Raw genomic sequence first — 20,660 nt, 5'->3', positions numbered from 1 at the left:
GAATTTTTATAAATATATTGTCTCAAGGATTATGGCTGAAAATGAAAAACTATCTACATTATATATTTTTTTTTAATTTTCAAGTAAAAGTAAGATATTTTGAAAAAGAGGTTTAAAATGCATGACCTAAAGGTCAACAAGGGCTTCTTCTTCATACCCTACTTGAAAAAGCAGAAAATTTTTGATATGGTGAAATTCAAAACAGTCTGTAATACAGCAAATGTTTCCATTATAACAAGGTATATGTTATGATGATATGATGCATTCTATGAATCTGTGATTCTATGATATGTGGTTAGCCATGTAATTTTTCAGACTGTAATTATGATAGTATACATGTTCTAATCACTAGGACACAGTCTGCTGAAGTATTGAGGACAAAGTCCAGGACTTTGGTTTCCCACATTCTTCTATTGGTTAGAAACTACTTGTAGACACCTAAAAAGTGTTTCAGGCAAGATGTGATTCTGGATACCTTGGGGTATTTTTCAGAGAAGTGGGATGAGGAATTCTTTCAAGATTTATTGAAGTAACAGAACACAGAACCCAGTAACGTAAAACAGTGGTTAACTATTGGAGTTTAAAATGCACATATAATCATTAATACACAAATATAAAGCTAGAGGTAGGTTACAAAAATTAAGAAAATAAATTGAATATTGCCTTCTCTGTGGCTTGAAGTTTCTGTACCAATGCTTCCTTATCCCAATGCTTCCTTATCTCCTCTTTCCATTTTTGTCATCTGTGCTCTTGCTGCATCTCAGCAAAGGAAGGAGCAAATAAGTCTGACTGCTCAGTTCCTTAGTGCTTGACAGAAGCTGAGCTGGTTTTGGTTTTGTTAACAAACTATAGCGAAGTAGGGATTCCATCTTTCATGGCAAGTTAGAAGAGCAACAACAACAACAAAAGGTAATAGTTGATACTGAAACCCACTAAGGGGGTATTACTAAGGTGTTATAGTACCTCAAGTTTCATTTTTGTGATGTATGTAAGTGTACAATGAATATGCCAGAAAACATCATCTAAACATGTCTAGGCTTCCCATTGCACTTCTCTGTGAGCTGTGAGGAGGAAGGGAACACTTGATTAGATCTATTACTGTGAAATTGTGGGAGGGTCAGAGAGATTTGAAGAGCTGTAGAAATCTGGCAAGGTTAGGAATCATTTAAATATCAATTTGTGTGCAGATTTGAGAGAGGTTTCTTCACTTTTAGCAGTTTACAATTTCTCAGCTAGAGATTGTCCTCACTTTTATTGCAGCTTGCAGCTGGAACCGGATACCAAAGCTAAAAGGGAAAGAAAGTTTTTCTCAGACATTCAGAAATCATAAAGTGCCTCTCTCTGTTTCCTGGTTTCTGTTTTAAGTGAAACAAGGGTTCTGAGTGTGTTTCCTAATCTTGAGTCATGTCCTGAGTTTCATCCTATTTGATTAAATTATGTAGGAGTGCCAAGCTGAAGATAGTATGCAGTTGTTAAGTGACAAACTATGCCATTTTTAATATTTCATATTAAAAAAAAATAAAATTAATATGTTCAAATGAAGTACAAAAGTCTAACCCAGTGGCTATTTAAAATTTGCAGGCTCTTGGTATGTTGATGTATATCCATATATATCAATATCTGTAATTCAACTCCGTCAACTCAACAAATGCTTTCTCAAGCCAAATTTTCTGTCTGAAATATTGTATCAAGGGTTAGGACTTGTGAATGAGTTAACAGTAAGCTATTTTTGTGAAAAGAATAAGAGTATGCCCAATATGCCGATGTTAGCATGTATGTGCTAAGGCAACAAAATAAGTTTAAATTACTTAATACTGACAGCAACATGATTTTTAAGTTCCCATAGTTGGTTAGTTATGCAAGTTAATCAGTCAGTAGGACTCCAAAGACACAGTATTTTCTTAATTTGGAACACATTTTCTAACACATCTGCTTTAACTATAGGCATTTCAGGAAGATTTGGAACAGGAACAAGTCAAGGTGAATTCTCTAACCCATATGGTGGTGGTGGTGGATGAAAACAGTGGAGACAGAGCTACTGCTGCACTCGAAGAACAGCTTCAGGTAATGACTGAACTTCTGTCTCAGAGAAAAAGCTGTCAGGGGCATTAGGTGTTAATAACTTTGAAGAAGAGCTACTAGTAGCATTGGGTGTATCTCAGAAGATGTTTCTGAGGATTATCTTAAATATTTCTGTAGGACATGACTTTTGCATAGATGGATGCATGCATGTATTTTGGAGGAAAAATCAAATGTCTGAGAGCAACTTAATTTTGTTTTTTGTACCCTTCAGTATCTGCCTCTTTTATCTATTCAAAGACAAGTGTTCGTCTTTGATTTCTTAACTGTATTTCATTAGCCCTGATAGAAGTAATGTGATTCTCTGTTATAGTTAAGGATAAGGATATTCCATGTAAGAATCTACAGGATTCAGCAGTGTGTGAGTTATTGGGAACAGAGTATTCTTTTGATGGGAAACTTGATACAGGTGGTATATTTTGGTGTTACAGTAACATGAAGTGTCATTATCCAGTGTCAAGTTCCAAAAGACACATTCATTTTAAATAACGCGCATACGTGTGTCTTTTCATGAAAATGCTGGTCCCACAAAATTGAAATTGGAATTTTTAAAAACAAGAAAAAACAAATAGTAAATGCCTACAGGATCATATTTTTGTAGACAAATAATGGTTATCAAGAAATATTAAGAACATACTGTTTTTTCTAAAGCTCTTTTTTAGGAAAGTCATAATTTCTTTCCCATTAGTTTCTCATGGAAAGGTTTCCTTGGAAATGAAGAGAATCAACTCAGTCTGTCCTTAGTCTCTTCTGTTTCACTGTATATCATCTTCACTGTACATGTTTTTTACAATGGTTTATCATTTAAAATTCATATGACTAGGCTTTCCAGAGTACTAGAATTGGAAGAAGTTAGCAGCAGCATCCTTGCAATCCAAACGTGTTCTAAATTGAAGTTTGACCCAAAGACTAAACAATCAACATAAAAACACCTTCTATATATTCTGGTTTATAAATAAAATTACTTGAGTGTACTTAAAAGAATAACACATTGGAAATACATTTGTGATAAAGCTAGCAGCAAAGATGTTATAAAAATTGCTAAATATTAGCTTTTACTATATGAAAGTTTAGTTTTTCACTCACATCTTTAAGAATTTGCTTTTATTGCATTTCTTATATTTCAATGCTTTTGCTGTAACTTCTGAATAGAGGTAAGTGAATAATCAGTGTTGAGTTATATTGAAGGATACCCCTGTGTTGGTGATCAGATCTTTGGGGTCACTGCTGAAGAAGTATGACAGTATTAGAACCAAGCTTTCTTCTATATATCTGTTTCAGAAGGAAAAAAATACTTTCATTTTGCTTCATTAACCGAGTAAACAGAAAGGAGACCATTAAAGACCAAGGTTTATCTGAAGAAGCTTTCAATACATTCAGCTGGAAGCACAGACAAGTTCTGTGTGCTGTTTTGAATCTTGCTGATTTGAGTACCGATACCAGTAAATCAATAATTACTTCGGAATTCAGAGTAGGCAGTAAATGTTTGACTAAGATGCTGAGCACTGACACTTGAAAAGTAAGTCTCAGTTTTCTTTGCTGCAGCTTTTTAGTCACTCAAGGAGCATGGCAGAACTGTAGTGTACCTGCTCAGTCCAGACTTAACCTTGTTGGAAGACTGCTAGAAGGTCTCCCCTGAACCTTCACTTCTGCAGGCTGAAGCATCCCAACTCTTTCAGCCTGTCTTCATAGGAGAGGTGCTCGATGCCCCTGATCATCTTCATGGCCCTCCTCTGGACTCATTCTAACAGCTCCATGTCTTTCTTATGTTGGGGATCCCAGAACTGAACACAGTACTGCAGGTGGGGTCTCACAAGAGCAGAGTAGAGGGGCAGAATCACCTCCCTTGACTGCTGTTCACACTCCTTTTGATGCAGCCCAGGAGACAGTTGGCTTTCTGGGCTACAAGCATACACCTCCAGCTTATGTTGAACTTTTTGAAAGCCAAAGCCCCCAGCTCCTGCTCTTCAGGGCTGCTCTCAATCCAGCCTCTGCCCAGCCTGTATTTATTATTGGGATTGCCCTGCCTCAGGTGCAGGACTCTGTACTTGCCCTTGTCAAAATTCATGAGGTTTGCACTGGCCCACCTCTCAAGCATGTCCATGTCCCTCTGGATGACATCCCTTCCCCCCAGTGGACAGCAGCATACAGCTTGGTGTTGTCAGCGAACTTGCTGAGGGTGCACCCAATCCCACTGTCCGTGTTGCTGACAAAGATGTTAAACAGTGCCAGTCCCAATACCAATGTCTGAGGAATGCAACTCATCACTGACCTCTGCTTGGGCATTCGTATATTTATGCCCAGAAGAACGAAGTTACTGTAACCCACCTACTCTTCTTGCAAAATGTTACATCTGCTTTTTTTTTTGGTGTACAGAAAGATAGTTTGGATTTTCAGTTATTTTCAATTCATGTCTGTCATGGTTTAAGCCCAGATGGTAACTCAGAACCATGCAGCCAGTTGCTTATTTCCCCTCTTCTTTCTCCATCTGCTCCTGGAGGGATGGGAAGGAGAATCAAAAGAATGTAACTCCCACAGGCTGAGATAAGAACAGTTTAGTAACTAAGGTATAACACAAAACCACTATTGCTACCACCAATAATAATAATAATGATCAGGGAAATAACAAGGGAAGAGAATACAACCACTCATCACCCCGCTGACTGATACCCAGCCTGACCCAAGCAGCAATCTGGTCCTTCCAGGTTTCCAGGTAACTCCCCCCAGTTTATATACTGGGCATGATGTGCTGTGGCATGGAATACCCCTTTGGCTAGTTTGGGTCAGGTGTCCTGTCTCTGCTTCCTCACGGCTTCTCGTGCTCCTCCTTACTGGCAGATCATGAGACTCAGAAAGTCCTTGGTCAGAGTAAACATTACTTAGGAAAAAATGAAAACATTGGTGTTATCAGCGTTGTTCCCAGGCTGAAAGTCAAAAACACAGCACTACACCAGCTACTAAGAAGGAGAAAAATGGCTGCTACAGCTGAACCCAGGACAATGTCACTTGCAATTTGAATATAAGCATGGAAGACACAATGTTCTGGCAGGCACAACCATTGGAGCATTCAACAAAAAGCACAATGAAGCCAAGTTCTAAGCTTGATTATGTATCTGCCAGTCTGACACTGAAAAATAGAACCAAACAAGAGCATGCACCATCAGACAGAACTGCTTAATACGACTGCCTGAGTGAGATATTGGTCAGGATCAGATCTAGAAGAAAGAGAACAGTTATTGTTACGTAATAATCGAGACTGCATTTTCCAAGCGAGTTCAGTTATTCCTTTCTTTTTCAATATCTTTTTGAGATGGTGATTCCTGAAATATTTTAATATATCAAAATATATGTGTGTATAATGCATATATTTATGCATTAATATATATTAAACAATTTTAAAAGCCATAAAGAGGTCATTTACAGATTTCGAGTCTCAACAGGATGACAAGAATCTACACTGGCTTCAGGCTTCAAATGAATGTTATAGAAGCTCTTAAGTTTTATTGCATATACCAAAAAGCTCTTAAGATTTATTACATATGCCAAAACAAAAAAAAAGAAAAAAAAAGTGAGTTAATGGCACAGAACATGGAAACCAAAAGTGTCTCCTGAAACAAATTATCCATAGAAAACTTAACCTTTCTAGGAAAAATAAAAGTAAACACAATTACAGTACTTCTCTTATAAACAGATATTGTACTAAGGTAGTCTGAGAGATTACAGCTAGCATTGGTGAGTGTAAGTATTAAAACTAACTTTACATAACATTAGCTACTTGACATATCAGTGTCATGAAGCTCTCTCTGTTTATATTGCTGCTGAGAACTTACTATTTAGACTTATAACTCCTAAACCCGTATTAGACTCAATCCAGACACTTTCCAAAGGCAGCTACTGAGTGAGTCTCAAATCTATATATAGTGCTTCAAACTCAGAGGACTACAGAACCTAATCTTTTGCCATAGTCTGACTAATTTCTCAGGGAAAATGTGGGAAATTATCATGAGCCCAGACAAATAGCTGGATGACATACAGAACCTATTAACACAGGGATATTTTCTCTAATTATATCTAGCATACAACAGGTCCCTTAAGGATTCCTGCAGGCTATCTTAAATTAGAGCCCTCCCAGGCTTCAAGGGTCAGAGCCTGTGCTGGAAAGAGATCTACATTAAATGTATCAACTGCTCCTGATGGCTTTTTAGCATGCTGAGGGAAGGGAGCTTGAGACTGTAATTTACACTCTCTGTGATATATTCATATTGTTCAGGGTACTTCCATTTGATTGAAGAAGATGTATGGGTAGTTCTTGTAAAAATATGTTCAAAAGGAGTGAGGAATGTTAAAGGATAGAATAGACTATTTCAGTTGGAAGACACTTAACAAGGATCATCTAGTCCAACTGCCTGACCAGTTCAGGGTTGACCAAATGAAAGCATGTTGTTAAGTGCATTGTCCAAATGCCTCTTAAACACTGACAGGCTTGGGGTATCAACCACCTCTCTAGCAAGCCTGTTACAGTGTTAGACCACCCTCTCAGTAAAGAAATGCTTCTTAATCATAGGATTGTTTATGTTGGGAAAGACTTTTAAGGTCACTGAGTCCAACCATTAACCTTGCACTACCAAGTCCACCACTGAGGCATGTCCCTAAATGCCACATCCACACGTCTTTTAAATACCTCCAGGGGTAGTGATGCCAGCGATTCCCTGGGCAATCTGTTCCAATGCTTGTCAACCATGTCGGTAAAGAAATTTTTTCCTAATGTCCAATCTAAATCTCCCCCGGCCATTTGAGGCCATTTCTTCATGTCCTCTCACTTGTTACTTGGGAGAAGTGACCAAACCCTACTTCACTACAACCTCCTTTCAGGCAGTTGTAGAGAGTTATAAGGTCTCCCTTGAGCCTCGTTTTCTTCAGGTTGAACAACCTCAGTTCCCTCTGCTGTTCCTCATCAGACTTGTGCTCCAGACCCTTCACCAGCTTCGCTGACCTTCTCTCGATCTATTCCAGCAACTCAATGTGTCTCTGGTAGTGAGGGGCTTAGAACTGAGCCCAGTATTCCAGGTGCAGCCTTACCAGTGCCAAGTACAGGGGGCCGGTCACTTCCCTAGTCCTGCTGGCCACACTATTTCTGATATAAGCTAGGATGCCACTGGTCTTCTTGGCTACCTGGGCGCACTGTTGGCTGATGTTCAGCTGACTGTTGACCAGCACCCCCATGTCATTTTCCGCTGCACGTTTTTGAAGCCACTCTTCCCCAAGCCTGTAGCATTGCATGGGGTGATTGTGACCCAAGTGCAGGACGCTGCACTTTGCCTTGTTGAACCTCATACACCTGGCCTTGGCCCTTCAATCCAACCCATCCAGATCCTTCTGTAGAGCCTTCCTACCCTCCAGCAGATCAACACTCCCCCACAGCTCGGTGTCATTTGCAGACTTACTAAGGGGCACTTATTGCTACATGGGAGAAATTCTATGAATGTGCTATATATGCCTTTTAAAAAAAAAACTGATATTATATATGGACAAAAGTATATTTCAGCTATTCCTCCTTACTTTAAAAAGTGAATAGCCTTATCTTGTTAGAAAAACGTCTTTCAATAAAACTATTCTATTAGTTGCAGGCTTGAGGCATATTCTTTAACTTTTTGTATATTCACTCCAGTATTCCCAAGAGTTGTGTTAGTTTTACTCAGTTTCTTCTGTTCTCATGTTCCCTTAGTTAGACCTTTTTGCAGACAAGGAATATTTTATCTTCTATTTCTGGTAGTCTTAAAAAGTATTCTTTCAAAGCCCTCTGAAAACAGAAAAAAAAAAAAGTTTTTTTTACATGCAGGTTTCTTGGAAAAATCCAGAGAGGGCTGTAAAAAGAGGAATTTTGAGGGAGCAGGAAGGCATTTTACTTTTCAGTCTGGATTCAGTCAGTTTCTCTGGAGATTGTTTTTTCAGATGTTGGGAGCAAAACCATTGGTGCAGTCTGAGTTTCTGGGCACCACACAGACTACTTACAGCATCAACCACTATTTGATGTGAATAAGGAGATAAAGTTGAGCACCATATGATTTAGTAGTCAATAACTGCTTTACAAATAAACAGTCCTGACATGGTATTTCTGACTTGAAACTGTGTTTCTTAAACCTATTAGACCAAACAGTATTTCTTAGTGTCATAGTTGTTATCATCTCTCATGAGAAATAACAGGTTTCAGGCAGGTCACTCTATCAACCCTTTTATCAGTGCAGTTACTTAGTCGTTTTACTCACTTTATTAAAATAAAGTGTCTTGTGAAACTTTTAAAGGTAGGGGTTTTGGCTCTTTGAAATCATATGCAGAAAGTAGTATTTTGAATTGACTCTACAAAAGTTTTTCAGTATGCATATCAATGCATTTCTTAGAGCAAATGCAGAGCCAGGTATTTGATCTTGTACTCTTGAGGTTTTGGTGTTTTCTGAATGAGCAAGCAAAAAGTATTTTTCAAGGTATATCATAGTGATAAAGGCAAGTTGATGAAGATGTTACTGCAGATATTGAAAGAAAACTATTTCTTTATGAGAACTGTTAAGAAAAGTCAGCTGCTTGAATGTGAGGTATGGAAAAATTAATTCAGGTATGAGAATTTTTATAAAATGCTTATCAGTAAAAGATTTACTGATTTATTTATAAGCCATCAAAAGCATACAATATGTCTGAAGTAGCATAAACATGAAAGATACAGAATTGAGTTTGAGGCTTAGACTATGATTAGCATAACTTAAATTTAAGTATTCAAATACAGTATGCAGACACATAGAGAAATTAAGTAACAGAGAAAAGTGACAGTTCATCTCTGTGAATGCCTGTTGCTATTGCAGTCATAGAAATCATGGTAAATGATGATTGCATGCCAGTTACGAGAACATTCATTATGTATGATGGTGTAATTTATGGGCAGTTATGTAAGGTATGTATTCATACAGAACTGTACTCTATTGCAGTTAGTGATAGAAAAGGAGCCTTGTTATGTGTAACTTTAATGATCCCAGGAATGATTCTGTAGCTCAAACCAGGCTGGACTTTGTAGGCATTCCTACTTAAGTATCTAATGTGGTGTTGTATTGTATGGGGCAGTACCAAAATTTTTGGTTTACTTCATATTCTAATAGAGAATACTTAGGGTGTTTTTCTTGAACAGAGTTTAGAAAATGAAATATTTATACTCTTTAACCAGTATTTGGAAAGTGATTAAAAAGAAAAGAAAAAATCTTATCTGTTTAAATCTATTTTTTTTCAGTTTATCTAAAATATATTATCCATCCCATGTAATTAGTTGATAAATGAATAATAATAATTAAGGAATTAGTATTGAATTAGTAATCAGTGGTTTGATATTTATTTTTGTGGATTAGTATATCTTTCCACAAAGTTTTCCTCTGAATCCATGCATATATAGATATAATATGTATCTATTATGTAAGTCCCTTTGCAAGTTGGAGAACAATCATAGAGTACCAGGTTGGGCAGGACCTCCAGGATCATCTGGTCCAACCTTTCTGGAAATAGCATGACCTAGACTAGATGTTCTAGCACCCTGTCCAGTTGAATGTTAAAAGCATCCAGATTGGATATAAAGATGCAAGAGCTTGGATAACTCTTGGTGTTGCGTACTGTAAGAATGAAGTTCTTTAAGAATGTAGAGTCTATGAAAGTCTGTTGAAGTCTATCCTTTTTCTAATTACATTTTTTCTTGTCAAAGACTCTGTATTTGGCTTATATGGGAATTAAAAATTTCAGGTAGGTGAGAAATACTGCTTAGATGTGCACAGTGTCATTTACTCTGATCTACGCCTGCATTACCAATGGAGAGACTCTGGTCATTAAAAGGTTTTTCCAGAAACATTAATCTAAATCCAGTGTACCAAAACCTTTGCTGCTTAACTTTGGGATAATTTGTAAATTCTTGAACTGTAAGTGTATTTTTTGAATGTAGTACATAATTAGTGTCCATAAGCTTCTGTGTAAAATGAGCACCCAAACAGCCAAATGTGATTCACCTCACTATCTATATAAATAGAATTTTAGCAATTAAGAGATTCTTCTTCTCTGGTGGTGGGAAGAAAAGGCATATAGGGAAAATCTAGTACTTAGACTTGGACCTTGTTTAGCGACAAGAAGAAGCCACTTACGACTTTGTTGAATCATGTACAGTGTTTCTGAGTAGATAACTAATAATAATTATCCTGAATTGGAATTATTAGGAAAGACAGAGTCTCAGATCAGGGTTCAGATTAGAAGCATCTGTTGGTTATCTTTGATAACATTATGGTTCATGGCAAGCAAACACTAATACTAAACATGATTTTAATGTGAAATCACATTCTTAGATTTACAAAATTGCTTGGCTTTTATCTAGATCTAATTAGGAAAGAATGCAAATATACAATACAGAATTCCAAATATATACCGAAACCATGGTCCTATTATTAAGCCTGAAAAAGGCAAACAAAGCAGCTTTCTCAAAACCTACTTTGTAATTATGCAGTAAGTGACTGGGGAGGAATATTTCTCTGTATTAATGTATTTGTGCTGTTTAAGAATTGGCATATTTTTAAGTTAGCATTATTATGCTCTTTGATTAAAGATAGTTTTCATTTTTTCTAAATTGAACCAATATCTAATATTATATAACTAATTGGCATGGCAGGAGCCTTTTTAGTCTGCAAGATTCGTTATGGGTTTAATGTCCACTAAATGATAAACTTGGTAGCTGCTAACTTTTTGCTTTGACATAAAATCGATAAAGTGACAAATTCAAATGGCATCCTGAAATTTTACCTCTCATTTTCTAGGGAGTGCAAAATTGAATTATTTCATTCCTGGTAGAAAATACAGTCTGAATATTAATCCCTTGCTTTTAAAATCTACCATTTGGATGCTAATTTTAGCTGCATTTTTTGCTAAACTTAAATTACAATCCTATGAAAAATATATAAAAATACAGCATCATAAAATATCTCTAATTATAAGGGAGAATTATCAAGCAAATAAATATGAAATATAAACTTTTTGTCAAAGCATGCATTCGAAGTAGAGGGAAAAATTAGAATGCAGTAGTATAGAATATTTTGTAGATTTTATAGGGGTTTTTATTTGGGAGCAGCTGAATAATTTGCATAGGGTGCTCAGGGGTAATTAAATAGTTGTAAATTGTTGCAATAAAAGTTTTATGGCATGTGACACCATCACAGCATTATTAAAGCTCATCATCTGTCTTAGGCATTTTTTAATAAAGGGTAATAGGAAATTAAAATAAAGTAATGCTTGATTTCAACTAAGATAAGGGAGAGGTAACAAGGTAGTGTTTTGTGTAATTCTAAAATTTATGTAGTAGCATACACTATGAATATCTGGGAAACCTCACTGAGATTGTGTTGGTTAGTTTATAAGGTGAAGGGGTTTTTTAATGCCATATTTTAAAACAGTTAAGAACTTATATCAACCACACTGATGGTGCAATTTAAGAACGAGATACTTTGCTTTGATTACATCTTTGGGCCACTATAATTATATTTCAAGGAGTTATGTTTTTGGCATTGTAAAGTTTTGAAACTGAGGGGGTTTCTGAGTGTGTAGTATCAAGAGACTTAATAGAAAACTGTATCTGTAGATGAGTATTAAAATTCTCAGCTGTTGCCTCTGTTGCTTTTCCTAGTCTCTCAATTTTTTTTTTTTTTGTTTGTTTCAAATGGTGATAAGATCCTTTTCAGTGTGGCATGCAACGTATTTTGAGGGCTTAAGACTGTAAAAAGTGAATTAGGGAAAAGTTTTAAGAAAAATTTGTAATGCCATAGAAAAATCAGATTGCTTCATTAAAGAAAAAAAAATAACAAATGCAAACATCTGTTGTGTGTTTCTTTTTTTCTAGCGCTTTGGAAACCGGTGGGCAGCCATCTGCAGATGGACAGAAGAACGATGGGTCCTTTTGCAGGATATTCTACGTAAATGGCAGCACTTTGCAGAAGAGCAAGTGAGTAGTTTTAACAGTTATAAGTTGGCATGCCCTTCAAAAAATTGCACAAGGAAAGGCCTAACCAAAGCCTTTTAATTCTCTTCATTTTTCTTTCAGTGCCTTTTTGATGCATGGCTTACTGAGAAAGAGGATGCTGTGAGAGAAATTCATACAACTGGCTTTAAAGATCAAAATGAAATGCTGACCAGTCTACGCAAATTAGCTGTGTGTATTTTTTCATTCTCTTATTTTATGTTCAACTTTCTTATTTATAAGTCTGAATACATGTGGCTTTCTCCCACTCCCAGTCAATATGTGGTTTAGCAGAATAGCTCTTTCATACTTTAAGAATGGACATTCTCATGTTGATGGAATATGTTGGCCCATGGCCTTGCTGATAAAGGAGACAATAGATACAGATATTTTCCTTGGCTGTCAAAAGTTTATGAACTGAAGTAGCATTTGGGTGTCTTAAAATTATGTATGCTTTTGTACTGAAGGTTTCTTTGTTGATACTATTGCTGTATATATTGTGTGTGACTGATTATATATGTATATTTACAAAGACATATGCATATGACTAAGCACTCATCATACATCAAAACCTTTTATGCATTCCTTGAACTTGAAAAAGCTATATATTCAAAAGTTGTGAAATGCTGACATTAGTGTTACTTTACAACTATAATTCAACTGTATTTTGGGATTCTGTTTACGTATGCAAAATGTACCCTTTTCAACACGTTCGCTACCTCACTCTTCAAAAAATACTTCACTATGCATTGTCTATGGAAGCAAGGCATCTGAGTGGCCTAGAAAGTCCCTGTGCTGGTAGAGGTGGAAAACTCACAGCCTAGACTTTGAAATATTTATATAGCATTAGGACATTTGTAAAGGAAATGGTACAGTATGTGCTGTTGTTTTATGTAGCAATGGCTGTTTATACATTTAGAGGAAAGGAAACACTCATGTCTGTGCTTTTGTTAAAATAGGTAATTTATTATTGCTGTAAATAGGAACTTCTTTAGCAATCTGTTTGAAGAGAACTATTATTATTTCTTGTAAAATGGTGGAGGGAAGGAAGTGTCCTAGGCATTATTTCAAGACTTGATTTTATACTTTACATAGTAGAATTTTCAGGCATGAACAATTCTCAATTTATTATTAATTATTTGGTTATACAGTAAGCTCAACCTTAGATTTTTAAAAATAATTTTAGGATTTATGTCCTTCTCATACTTCTGCATTAAAACTAGAAACATTTTGGCTTTTGGCCAATATAAAAATACCATGATGTTTCTGAAGTTTAAGTAACTGGATTTTAAAATCTACTCTATTTTGTCCTCACATATACAAATATTAAAGTTAGAATTAGAATTTAATTAGAATTCTAATTTAATTAGAATTCTTACAGCTTGATTGTTTAAGTCTTACCTTGTAGGTGGTCCAAAATTAGTGGTAAATATCCTTGTTGATTTATGGAATGATAAAGAAGTTAATATTTGTTGATTTTTTTTTTTTTTTTCAAAATTCAAAACCTGGAAGTATGGTTGTTAGCATAATCTTATTTATTGCCCACTAAATCACAGTAGGATAATGAGAAATAAGAGCAATCTTAAACCACCTTCTTATCCCTCCCTTCTTCCCAGGCTCAACTTCACTCATGACTTAGGTGTCACAGGGCAATAGAGAATGGGGGTTGCAGTCAGTTTATAACACTTTGCTGCAACTTCCTCTTCACACCGTTTCCCTGCTCCAGCATGTGGTCCTACCCATGGAAGAGAGCAGCATGGGTCCTTTCCACGGGGTGCAGTCCTTCAGGAACACTGCTGCAGTCTGTGTCCCCTGTGGGATCACAAGTCCTGCCAGCAAACCTGCTCCAGTGTGGGCCCCTCTCCACAGCACCCCAGGTCCTGCCAGGAGCCTGCTCCAGCACAGGTTCTCCACAGGGTCACAGCTTCCTTCAGGCACATCCACCTGCTCTGGTGTGGGGTCCTCCATGGGCTGCAGGTGGATGTCTGCTCCACCATGGACTTTCATGGGCTGCAGGGCACAGCTTACCTCACCATGGTCTGCACCACGAGCTGCAGGGGAATTTCAGCTCTGGCTCTTAGAGCATCTCCTTCCTCTCCTTCCTCTCCTTCCTCACTGACTTTGGTGTCTACAGAGCTCTTTCTGTCACATTTTTTCTCACTCCTCTATCTCAAAGCTTCTGCACAGCAGGTTTTACCCTTTCTTGATGAAATCATTGCAGAGGCACCACTGGAGTCACTGACGGGCTCCACTGTGGGGGCAGTAGGTCTCTTTTGGAGGCATCTGGAATTGGTTCTATCCAGTGTGGCAGTAGCCCCTGGTGTCTTTTCACAGATGCTACAGTTGCAGTCCTCCTGCTACCAAATTCTTGCTGTGTAAACCCAGTACTGGTGTCCCTCCTTTTGTGTCGGCTTTAGCAGTAATGTTTTCATTCTTTATTGAAATGAATAAGTAGAACACATTTTTAATCAGTATGAAACTTCATGCAGTTCTAATGTTGTGTGGAAATTGGTATCAAATCAGTTAGATTTTCTCTTCATTTATATGCTGTACCCACAATATCTATTTGTAAGATTTTTTTTTCAGATAAAAGTTTTTTGCAAGAAATTCTTGTGTTTTAATGATCTCAAATGGCTTGTTTCAGAGAATTTCAGTAGTTGCATGTGAAAATTTATCTCTTTTGTCATTAACTCTCTACTGGGATCTACTTAGTCTAAAGGTCAGAAAAACTGTTTAGGCCTTAATAATTTGTGCATGTATTACTACTGACTTTCCCTCATGTTGATGGGTAGTTGCTCTAGTTCTGAAAATAGTTCTTTAAAACAACTGTGCTTCATTTTGATTTGTTTTGGTTTTGGTTTTATTTCTAATTTTCCACCTACTGTTTATTCAGTGTCACTATAAATGTCACTGTAATTCCTACGCAAGGCAAAAAAAGGGTGACAGAGCATGAGTTTGTGATGCACTGAGAATGTACAATGTAAATGAACAGGGTGAGGTGAAATTTTACTGTCATTTATGGCACATGTTTGTTAAGTTGTTTTCATGTCCGCGCCTAAGTTTTACAAACTGTAAAATGAAGGTGATGACGTTCCTCTTTTTTGTAACACATTGAGATTTACTGAAAAAGTACAAAAGTACAAAACAACTAGTAGAAGCACATTACCAAAAAATAAGGAAACCTCTTTACAATATTGAAATATTGGAGTTTACAGTATGCACTTGACATAAGTTATGACTGAGTTATTTAGTAATTTGGTAAAGCAAACAGTACAATTTATTTTCTTGCAGACTTGTAAATTGTGCATTTTTTTGCTTATCAGTATTTTAGGTATGAGCATTTTTTCCCAGTGAGTCTTAATACCCAATATATTACAAAGTACAACAAAACTTTAAAGAAATTTTTTGAAATGTTGATGTAGTTGTTAACATTAGTGCAGTTTTAAGGTTATTAATGTCACACAGCTGTTAGCTTTCTGATTTATGTTGCCACCTGAGGCATGCTGAGATGTCTGGGGTTGCTCCACCTGTCATATTTTACTGTTTTGTGAAGTGCAGTGTGTTCATTCCAACATGTCAGCTCTGACAGCAGTTTTTACGCTAACAGCATGGAAGTATAGCAGTTTCTAAGTAATACCCCTACCCATTTTCAGTGTTTATGATGCTCTCTTTTGGAATTTTCTTCTAGGTTTGTTGGGTTGGTTTGGTTTGATTTTGTTGGGTTGTTTGTTTTTTATGTATAAATTACTGTTCTTCCTGCTGTTACTTTCTTTAACAGATCCTAAAAGGAGATCTAGAAATGAAAAGGCAAATGATGGGTAAGCTGAAGTCACTCAGCCAAGACCTCCTTGTAGCTGTGAAAAATAAAGCAGTGGCTCAAAAGCTGGAAAGTCGTCTTGAAAATTTTGCCCAGCGCTGGGAGAGCCTTGTACAGAAGGTGGAGAGCTACTCTAAACAGGTACGTTAAAACCATAATTTTGTCACTTGGTGGCAGTCAAATCCTTTGCTAGTCAAATGCTTGAAGTAGCATTGGTGCTGTTTATCATATTGTTCTGTTGTGTTTTTTTTTCTCTGCATGCTTGCTTAAGACATACTTTATTTTTAGGGCACTGTAATACAACTGTAAATACAACTTTCCAGAATTTCAAATATTGCTTTAGATTTTGATCTTTCTTCATAGTGTTGACTAGTTTCTTGGTTTGTTAACTGTGGTTTCAGGAGTGACACAATCCATAATGTAAATACTCTTTCCAGTATTATTTTTTTAAACTCTAATAGTTGGTCACTTCAAATGTAATATTTTTATGGCTGTCTCTGCAGAATAGCAGTTGGTCTGAAATTAGTGTAAGTGCTATTTGCTAGTTAAAGAGAAATTATTTTTAATTTCTTGTCAATAGTGAAAGTTCAAAATAGATTACTTTTTTACTTCTTATGTTATGCTGATTTACAGGTTAAAAAGAGAGGCCATAAAAAGAGAAGTTTGTTTTTTTTTTTTGTGGGAAATAGATCAATCTATACATGTAGCCCAAATGCCAGTGAAAAAAGAATATAATTTGCTATTATTTTACCCAGCTCCTTTATGTTAACCATAGCATATGTATAAAAATAAAAAAAAAAAAAAAATCAAGTTTTAAAGTTTCACATTTTTTAATCAGATAACAAAAATCAGGGCTCTGGTGTTCTCTGGTGTAGTACCACAAAACATACCCATTTATTTTTTCAAGTCAACTGACAGCATCTCTTTGTTATTGTATTTAAACTCAAATCATCTCACATTTTTCTGTTATATTATCTCATTGAGTTATTTCTGTGCAATCATTTCATGACTGGTGAAATGGACATTAAGACTTTTTAATGATAACATAAAACAGAATGTCACTGCACACTCCTCCGTCCTGTTCCTAGAGGGACTCTAATAGTTTGGACAGTTTGATTCAATTTGCTTGACCATACTGCAGTTTTTTGTTGCTATATACTAATCCTTCTACGAACTTCTGTTTGCCTAATTAAATGAAAGCTGCTATACTTCCCATAGTGATCCAAATACTTCTCAATAACCTTGCTTCCAACTCAAGCTTTAATCTTCTAGTTTGCTCTGTGATACAGTTTTTTGTGTAGCTGAAGTTGGAAAAATCAGTTTGGGAGAACAGAAGAGGAGAAAAAGGGGAAAGGGTACAATTTCACCTCATAACGGAAAGCAAAACTAGTATGTGCTATATAGCATTTATAACAATTGAAAATTAGATTTAACAGTTGTGTATTTGCTGTAGGAAACCTGTTATTTCAATGCGGAGGAAAATCCAGAGATGTGTTTTGAATTTGGGATGCCTAGGGTCACATGATTTGAAGAATTTAGTAAATCACTCCAAAGTGTTCAAGAGTTATTTAGATTGTTGATTGGTCTTAAAAGCCGATACTAGTTTTGAAAATGGAACTTAGGTTGCAGAAAAGATGAAGTGAGCAGTGTCCGGCCGTGCATCCATGCATCATAGAGCAGCACAGGTAGGAGATGCTTTCGCTTCCCCAGTGTAACTGTCTTATATCAACTTCAGTTGATAAGCTTTTCCTCCAAGGAGAAGATGCTGTTGTGGGCATATTGCTTCACGTTCCAAAGATGTTGCACATTCTAACTGAAAGATCATTTCCTAAGACACTGTTACACAGTTTAGGTATATCCTAATTGGAAATTGGAAAAATGTGTCAAATGCAACATGTTTCACTAATATCTATTAGAAAATGCACATTTTATTAACCGATCTTAGATATTTACTTCAAAAGTGACTTTAGGTCATTGATTTAGTAGTACACTTGGCAGTGCTAAGTGAATGGTTGGACTTGATGATCTTAAAAGTCCTTTCAAACCTGAGTGATTCTATGATTAATAATTCTTATAGTACCTTCATAACTACATTTTTGTTGTTAGTTATTTCTCTTCCCTCTCTACTAAAGTGTCACTGAATGGTTAACTTGTTGAGAAAATAAGAAATTAAATGGAAGAGACAGCCTCAGCCTCTGTTCAAAGCTGATTTTCCAGCTAGGCACAGGAGGCAGTTATACATCCCAAAGGAAAAGTAGAATGTGAGTCCTCCCATATTTAGCTGAATTCATTACTGCTGAATTTAAGCATTAAATCAGAACTCATGGCTGAAGCTTCTGCTACAAATGAGTGGATGCCAAAGGGGAGGGGAGAGAGACCTCTAAAATCAGTTTGTCCTCATCGTGAAAAAGTCAACTTTCCTTCATTGACTACACAGTGAAATCAAGGACAAGGACAGCTTGCTGAGACTAGAAGTGTAGCTTTTAGAAACTCTAAACCTACCTTTGGTGAGTTCATTATGCTTCACTAAATTGTACTGAAAACCTTCACAAACATAAGAAAACACCATTCCTCATCTGAACTTCCCCACTCATACATTTCATCAAAAAACAGATGACAGCTCAAAAAGTAAGTGTTAAGAAAAATTGTGAGTCTATCAGGGTGGAGGGCACTTCCAAAGGCAATAATAAATGACATTAAAGGTAGGCTGCCATATAAAAGAGAAATAAAATGACATAAAACTACTGAAGTGCTATACACACATTGTACATACATTTGCCTGTAGATGATGAAAAAGATTTAAATTTGTCCACTCCAAAAAGTGATGAGTTTTTACATGTTTTTAAGATGAGCTTGCTGATGTGAAACTGAAGGCAAGCATTGTATTTTGAAAGCCTTTTAATGTGCAGCTTTCTGAGTCACTGTAGTGCTTTCCATATTATTTTCTAGTGGTGTAAGGCCTAGTCTGCATCACCCCTTCTCAGATTCATATTTGCTTGTCAGGAACTGAGAGGGATGAGGAAATGATACTGTCATTATTTGGACCATCTTTGAATAATACATGAAACACACACTTCAGTGATTAGATTTGGGTGGTGGGTTGGTGCGTTTTTTCACCAAGAAAGCTATTAGAAGTCACTTCATTTCTTGTACCCGCATATATTTTTAAGGATTGTCCTTTACCGACTGAACTGTGTGCACTCTTTATATGTGAACCAACTTCAGCTTGCAGAGTTACATTGCAGTGTAATTGTCAGTACCTTTTAGTCTTACCCAGTCTCTAATTAGAGTGATTATGAACTTCAAATTCACATCTCTGTTTTCCTTTTGAAGTATGTAGTATTTAACCTCCATTCCTGTTGATTAAGCATGAAAAGTACTTCTTTACTGTTTTGACATGTAAATCATTACCCCCCATCCCCCCCCATCATGACTTGACTGCTCTAAGCATATGGTAATTGCACTACCTACTTTTGAAGCATAGCTCCCAATCACCAGCTGAAACTGTTACTGTTACTCCTGTGTAATTGGTAGTACACTGCAGATGATTCCTACAGAGCCCTAGCTGTGGTTTATTGTGTTTTACGCTTTCTTTAATGTAAATTGTGCCCTGGTGTTGATTGGCAAATGGAAACATGACAGTCTATGACCTCAAGATAAGAATTTTGTGAGAGGAACGGAAACTCTACCCAAAACTGCATATAAGGAGCAGAGAATTATTTGGAATGATCTTAGCAACAGAGTCAGCTCAGGAAAAGATTACAGCAGGTGTTACCCTCAAATTTGACAGAACCACAGACATCAAAAGCTGTAATTTTCTTTTCCTTTCTTCCCCTCCCTTACTAAAAGAAAATTGAAAAAGATGCTGTATTATTTTTATTCAATATTTTTTTTATTAAACCTGTATGGAAATGTTTACTTAATATTGTCATTATTTCTGTGGATTAAGATATCAGTCAATACATCCTGTTGACGGAACTCAACCAAGAGTATTAATACTTACTACTGTAGTGATTAAAAAGTCAACTGGGTGTTTTTCTTTTCCAAAGAATTTATGTAATTCATGTGTTTAGCTAAGTCCCTGCAGTTCACAAGCAGCTTATGCCAATTGACATAATTAATCCAGAGATTTAAAAAACAAATAAAATTCTCCTCTGATTCTTAATTTTGTAGTCTTCTGAGTAGTCCTGATTCTGCTTTTAAGACTACACAGCTGGTCGTTTCTATCTCTGAGCATAGTTTTGAGCTGACTACTCAAAGTAAGAAAGACTGCCTAAGAAAGACTGCCTAAGTAAGAAAGACTGCCTAAGAAAGACTGCATAAGCAAGAAAGACAGTGGTAATGGTCTTCCATTGGCAGACTGGACAAAGATCAGGAAAACTTTTCTGTTTAGAAGACCATGTGAAAAATTTGGTAGTGTTGGCATGAATTCAGGGTGTTTTTTTTTTTTTTTTGGTTGGTTTGCCTTTACTGATGTCACCTGTTGAGAAGAGGCTGGTTGCTAACAGTATACCCCCTTCCTTGTCAGTCTATTCTTTTAAATATAAGAAAGCATCATGGGAAAGGTGTTGTAGTTAATTACCTGTTATGCCTCTTCTCCATTGTTTATAGAAACATTAATGTCTCAATAAAACTCATTTCTCTTACTGAATTTCTGGTACAAGAAATAATAGATAATTTATGTATGCATATATAGTTTCATGGAATTTTAGATACAGACATTCTTCTCATTGAATTGGAAAG

The 20,660-nt window shown here is 36.3% G+C and overlaps 1 protein-coding gene across 14 annotated transcripts in view; it reads left to right on the top strand.

Moving 5' to 3' along the window:
- Window positions 1-20,660, top strand: part of DMD (dystrophin) — a 1,205,254-nt gene that overhangs the window by 465,060 nt on the left and 719,534 nt on the right. For all 14 annotated transcript variants that reach the window (XM_061453343.1, XM_061453346.1, XM_061453349.1 and 11 more), the window contains 4 exons: window positions 1,945-2,064; window positions 11,984-12,085; window positions 12,185-12,292; window positions 15,879-16,058. In XM_061453343.1, coding sequence (XP_061309327.1) covers window positions 1,945-2,064; window positions 11,984-12,085; window positions 12,185-12,292; window positions 15,879-16,058 — 510 coding nt within the window. The remainder of the gene's footprint in view (window positions 1-1,944; window positions 2,065-11,983; window positions 12,086-12,184; window positions 12,293-15,878; window positions 16,059-20,660) is intronic.

The sequence above is a fragment of the Pezoporus flaviventris genome, unplaced genomic scaffold (genome assembly GCF_033815535.1).
Source record: "Pezoporus flaviventris isolate CSIRO_AGI_PZ_B2104156 unplaced genomic scaffold, CSIRO_AGI_Pfla_v1 ptg000015l, whole genome shotgun sequence".
In the NCBI taxonomy this organism is placed as follows: Eukaryota; Metazoa; Chordata; class Aves; order Psittaciformes; family Psittacidae; genus Pezoporus; species Pezoporus flaviventris.
This window is presented reverse-complemented; position numbering and strand designations above follow the sequence as displayed.